This window comes from Nicotiana attenuata, unplaced genomic scaffold (genome assembly GCF_001879085.1).
Source record: "Nicotiana attenuata strain UT unplaced genomic scaffold, NIATTr2, whole genome shotgun sequence".
In the NCBI taxonomy this organism is placed as follows: domain Eukaryota; kingdom Viridiplantae; phylum Streptophyta; class Magnoliopsida; order Solanales; family Solanaceae; genus Nicotiana; species Nicotiana attenuata.
In genome coordinates, this window is record NW_017689359.1 from 1 (window position 1) to 5852 (window position 5852).

The 5852-nt window shown below is 38.9% G+C and overlaps 1 protein-coding gene across 1 annotated transcript; it reads left to right on the forward strand.

Moving 5' to 3' along the window:
* The first annotated feature begins 75 nt into the window (after positions 1-75).
* LOC109222398 (VHS domain-containing protein At3g16270-like) lies at positions 76-5098 on the forward strand. Its single transcript, XM_019386762.1, has 4 exons — positions 76-878; positions 2474-2629; positions 3245-4207; positions 4715-5098. Exons 1-4 carry the CDS (start codon positions 90-92, stop codon positions 4754-4756), a joined length of 1950 nt encoding a protein of 649 aa, XP_019242307.1. The 5' UTR covers positions 76-89; the 3' UTR covers positions 4757-5098.
* The last annotated feature ends 754 nt before the right edge of the window (positions 5099-5852 follow it).

Consider the following 5852-nt stretch of genomic DNA (forward strand, 5'->3'; position numbering starts at 1 on the left):
AGCAAAGGAATTCAGTGTCGTCGTACGTCAGTTAATTACACTACTAAGGCTCGAGATCCTCTATTAATGCTTATGTAACTAATAAGAGAATGTCAAGATCTTGGAATGTAACTTATCAGACCCCTTTCTGCTCTATGCAGGCTCTGAGAGTGATCAAGTATGCCGTGGGAAAATCTGGTGCTGAGTTCAGAAGGGAGATGCAAAGGAATTCAGTGGCTGTACGTCAGTTAATTCACTACAAGGGCCAACCGGATCCGTTGAAGGGTGATTCACGCAACAAAGCAGTCCGTGAAACAGCACAGGAAGCATTATCTGCTCTATTTTCTTCAGAAGAGAGTAAACCTGCTCCCTCAGAAACACTTGGTGGTCGAATACAAGGCTTTGGTAATACCAACTATGAAATGCCATCAGATGATAAGAAGTCTTTCCTCAGTGAGGTTGTTGGTATTGGAAGTGCGACAATAAAACAAGGACTAAATACTCTTTCACAATCTCCATCCCTGAAAAAGAATGATACTGGAAATTACAGGAGTCCAAATCTTCAGAGATCATTGACAACAGAAACTGACTACACAGAGAGATATGAAGGGATTTCTTCTCACAGTGACGGTTCTCGGTTTTCAAGAAATGCTGCTTCTGCAAGTTGGAGTCAAGATCTTCAAGCATCTCAGACTGAAACAACCAATGCAGATTCAGGTTTGAGTTCTGGTGAAAAGACCCGAGAAGAGAAGTTGTTAGAAACTATTGCAACATCTGGTGGAGTTCGTCTGCAGCCAACTCGGGATGCACTTCAGGTTTTCCTTCTGGAGGCGTCAAAATTAGATGCTTTGGCTTTGACTCAAGCCCTTGAATCAAAACTGCAATCACCGTCGTGGCAGGTTTGTCCTTGTACTATTTTGCTCTTCTACGTACAGATAGTTACTACGGCAAAGGGTCAAAAATACCCCTCTACTATGGAATATTGTTTAAAACTACCCTCCGTCGTACTAATCAAGAAAAAATATCCCTACGTCTTACTATTGAACAAAAATACCCCTATCTTAATGGAGGTGCCACGTGGCAGCAATCTGATAGAATTGGTCCAACCGAATTTTTTGGTAAATTTACCCGACCCAATACCCTTAAACCCACCTAAAAAAGGACCTATAGAAATGACACGTGGCTAAACAACACCAAAAACTAAACATAAAAAGTGGTAAACTTCACCTTTAACACCAGAAATTACCGCCGGCAACCAAAGCCATTACAACCGGCAACCAACCCCTACAAACGGCAAACATAACACATGCTTAGTACTAGAATCGTCGCCAGCAGCTAAACCTATTTATTCCTAAGACGTAAATCCAGCATTCTTCTAAATCGCCTCCGACAACCAACAAATCGGGAGTAAAAAGTGCTCCAAATGAAGATGTGGATCGAGATGTCTCTTCCCATTGCTCGGATACCGACATCTCGGATTTCAGTTCGTTTCAATGGTGGGAAGTCCTTCAAAAATACTCTGAACCTTGTTGCCCGTGAACAGAAACTCCGACGAGCCTCATTCGATTGCTCTAGCAAATTTTGCTCCATCAGGATTCTTGCCCCCCAATACAGGCTCCCCATTTTGTGAAAGCTCATATCATTTCACTATTTCAGATTCCATGAATCTAAAAAACAAAATCCGACAAACTTGACATCAGCGGCCATGGAGGTTCCGCCCATTCTTGCCCAAAGTTTGCTATTAAGTGAAACAATTAGTGATCTAATTTTGTTCAAAATTCTTTGTTAGGACTTATGACTATGATGTCTGAGGACTATATTGGATAATGGCCAAAGTGGACCAGCAAATTACAGATTTGGTGGTGGTAACTTATTCAAATTTTGAGGATAGATATGGTTACCATTTAGATTTGAGAAGATGTTTCCTCTTTTATTTGATAGAAGAATTTGGTTTTGATTTTGTTAAACAACATATGTGTTTGTAGAGGAAAGATTGTGTTGGTTGTTATGGCCTCATCGTTGGTGGAGTGTAGGCGGATGTGAGTGCAAAGGAAAGATTAAAAAAAGAGATAAACGAAAAAAAGATTTAGACTTATTTTTTAGCTAGGTGTTAATGGGGTCTTTTAAGTGTTAAGCGGTTTTTTCAAGGTGGGTGGGTCGGGTAAGTTTAGACCAATTGTTGCCACGTGGAACTTCCGTTAAAGTGAGGGATTTTTTGTTCAATAGTAAGACGGGAGGGGTATTTTTGCTCGATTAGTATGGTAGAGGGTAATTTTAAACAATATTCAATAGTAGAGGGGTATTTCTGACCCTTTTCCGTAGTTACTATGGGAAGCATTTCATTGTGATTGATCTTCTTTATGTAGAAACTTAAGCCGTTTTCTTTTCGGCACTGGCATCGGTGCTTAATCTCTTATTTAAACTGATATACTGCTGATTAATGTTGTGATCAAAATGGTTCACATATTTTTACTTGGTCTGCTTTTTTTGCCAGGTTCGTGTAAAAGCAATCTGTGTCCTCGAGGCTATCTTGAGGAAAAAAGATGACGAGCACTTTGGTATTATGGCATCTTATTTCAATGAAAATAAAGATGTTGTGGTGAAATGCTCTGAATCTCCCCAAGCGTCATTAAGAGAAAAGGCAAACAAAGTAAGATTTTCCAAGATGAACACTCTGCAATTCTTTGCCCTCCTCGAACTCCTCCAGTGGAGGAAACACATACACATAAATATAAATGCAAAGATTTATGTTTATAAAAAGAGAGAGAGTATATTATATGTGCGCATGAATTCTACAAGGTTCGTGGCACAAGGTTTTATAGGTCCTTGCTTCGATGCTTTCTATTTGCAGTTACAAAATTACATGACCTCATTGTTCTGCCAAGCAAAAGTGAGAAAATATGACACATAAAGCTGTTGAGCCATAGTGGAAGAATTAGAGCTATAAGACCTAATTTATTTTTTTAAAAATGAAGGGAAACAAAGATGAGGAGGGGAAACATTATTCCATGATCATCCATTTCATTCACCATTTTGAATCTGAGAGTTACAGCTTTGAACAAGGTCACCCTACTACAGATTTAGGTCTAAGGTGTGAATTGTGATATTTAAATAAGTTCTCTTGTGGAGTTGATTTGTATTTCTCTCAGCTTCAGAGGGAAATGAAAAGAAAAACTTTTAATGTGCATATCTTGGCATCTTGCAACAAATTTATGATTACATTATGTATCTTCCCTATTTAAAGTCATCTGATGAATATGGGCAGGTCTTAAGTCTTCTGAATGATGGACAAACAGCTAATTCTGTGCCTCATGTAGATAGGTCAGCAAGGGCTGGCACCCCTGCTGTTCAGATGCCCGACTTGATAGACACAGGTAATTCTGATGATCTGTTTGGAGCAGATGATTTAGCAAATATGCAGAGTGGTGAAGGGATAAAAATTGCATCCACCTCTGGCGCCCCTCTGGTTGATGATCTATTTGGAGACAATTTGGGTGGCAACGTGACTTCCGGCCAGCAGAAAAATGATGATGACCCCTTTGCTGATGTCTCATTTCACACCAGTAATGAAAAGGCGCTTGAAGCTGATCTATTTTCTGGAATGACATTTGACAAATCAGATGCTACTGAAGTCCATTCGGCTGTCAATAGAACTGGACCTGAACTGTTTGACATCTTTGGTCCCAGTGTTGAAGTTCCCCAGGAACCCAATAATCCTAGAAAGGAGATTAATGATTTAATGAATAGTCTCTCTTTGAATGGGAATGACTCATCTAAGAAGCAGAACGGCAGCTCAACGGGAACCTATCAGGATATGTTTCAAGAGTCCACTATTGATCCTCATCATCAGGCTTCGAATGATGCCTCGAACAGCATATTTTCCTCCCAGGCTGGTGGAGCAAACTCAAATCCCATGTTTCCTTTGGGTGCTATGCAGTATAACTTGCCTCCTGGTTTCGTGTTGAATCCATCATTTGCTCCTCAGGCTCTAAACTATAATGCCATGGGTAACATGTTTGCTCAACAGCAGTTCTTTGCAACACTTTCCAGTTACCAGCAATTAGCTACCATGCACCCATCCACTAGTGCTAGTCATGCGTCTGATTCTGCTGGAGGTTATGGTTCAGCTCTTCCCAATATCTTCAGTCCAAGCATTTCTAATCAAACTCCTACTTCCTTGATGAACACTTCAAAGAAAGAAGATACAAAAGCATTTGATTTTATCTCGGTAAGTTTGGTCCTTGTGTACTTCAATTTTGCTATTATTACTTTGAAGATGCATTGAATTGTGACGGCCCTAGTGTGTCCCTGATTTTGAAGGTATGACATTAACAATTATGCCATTTGCTTATCTATGTTATTTGGCCTAAATCTTCCCCCCCTCCCTCTTCCTCCACTCCAAAAAGACGAGGTCCTCCGCCTTTATTCTTGTGGTGATAAATGAGGTCCATTGCATTGTCCTTTTCCAGGCCCCCTGTCATGTAAAGATTAGATGGACTTGGAAATACTCTGGCATCATAATCAGCTATTCCTTTTCTTTTGATGTACTTAGATATCTCATTGTAGGGCTTCTCAGTGCTTCATCTTTTTTTGTCAATGCTGTGAGCAATAATGTTTCTCAGTTCTGATTGTGTGCAATAGCTTCTTTTCCAAATTGAGAAGACTAGAAAACTTCATATTAGGACTGTATGACTCTAATTTTGTTGCCATGGTGGATTCCCTGTGTTTTTTGCAGGATCATTTGGCTGCAGCTCGTGATCCAAAGAGGGTGATTTGAGTGGTTATAGCTCAAAGCAACCCAGAGTATGCTGCTTATAAGATAACTATGCACAATTTGAAGCAGGAATTTAATCTGTAAAGGTTCTTTGAAGCAAGTGATATCAATGTGAAAAAACCAAATATTTTTTTCCAATAATGATTATTCTGCATGTGTTAGAAAACAGTGTATCATTCAGAATTAGCTTTACTTGATGAACAGAAGTTTTGGTCTCCAGTGTGGAAGTGGAGTTTGCAAAGGTTTAGGGGAGCGTAACATATTGTGGTTACTGAGATGAGGATAATTATTGGATGACGTTTGCTGTTTGGACTTTTGTGCAAGCCTTAAATTTTCAGATTTTGCAACTCTGCACTTCATTACCCCCCTCTCCCTCTCCCTCTCCCTCTCCCTCATACTGTTCTTGTAGCAAAGTAGAGGTGAAAATAGCATGGGCTAGCTAGTTTTCGGGTTGGTANTTTATTGTAGTGGGGTAATTTCAGAGTTGCTCTTGTGAAATGTCAAACACTCGTGATAATGTTAAATGCGAGATTTGATAAAAAACAAGTTTCTTTCAAACAATTGATTAGGAGCCTCATCGTAACACAACATGAATGTGGATGTGTAGATATCATTAAACCAATGCGATTTTTGTAGAGATTTGAGTATAGACGATTTATATTTTTGATTAGAGACATACCAGCAATAGTGTAGTTAGAAGGTGGCATAAAGTAATTACTATACTGCGAAATCTGAGAACATCTTCTCTCTGCAATTTCCTCATCCCCATTCCCCAAGTTACTAAGCTAGCGTTTGGCCATAGATTCTCAAATTTGTTTTGAAAAATCTGATTTGGGTGAAGTTTAATTTGAAAATGGAAATGTGTTTGGACATAAGTTTTCAAAACATATTTCACTTTTTTTTTTTTTGAAAAAACATGAAACACGACTTATACCCACAAGTTCTAAAAACTATCACAAATACCCAATATAACCTTTATCAATAACATTCATTATATTATCGCAAACCATAATCTTGAACATAAATAAATTTGGTACAAAATTATCACTTTTAAAATGAACTACATAATGCACTATCAGATGATCGAGAAGACGAAGCA

What these genes read in the sequence shown, in the direction of transcription:
- LOC109222398 (XM_019386762.1), top strand. Translation starts at nt 90, where the DNA reads ATGTCAAGATCTTGGAATGTAACTTATCAGACCCCTTTCTGCTCTATG. An exon ending in TGCAATCACCGTCGTGGCAG is followed by an intron (nt 879 to 2,473) that starts GTTTGTCCTTGT and finishes TTTTTTTGCCAG; the next exon opens with GTTCGTGTAAAAGCAATCTG. An exon ending in AAGCATTTGATTTTATCTCG is followed by an intron (nt 4,208 to 4,714) that starts GTAAGTTTGGTC and finishes TGTTTTTTGCAG; the next exon opens with GATCATTTGGCTGCAGCTCG.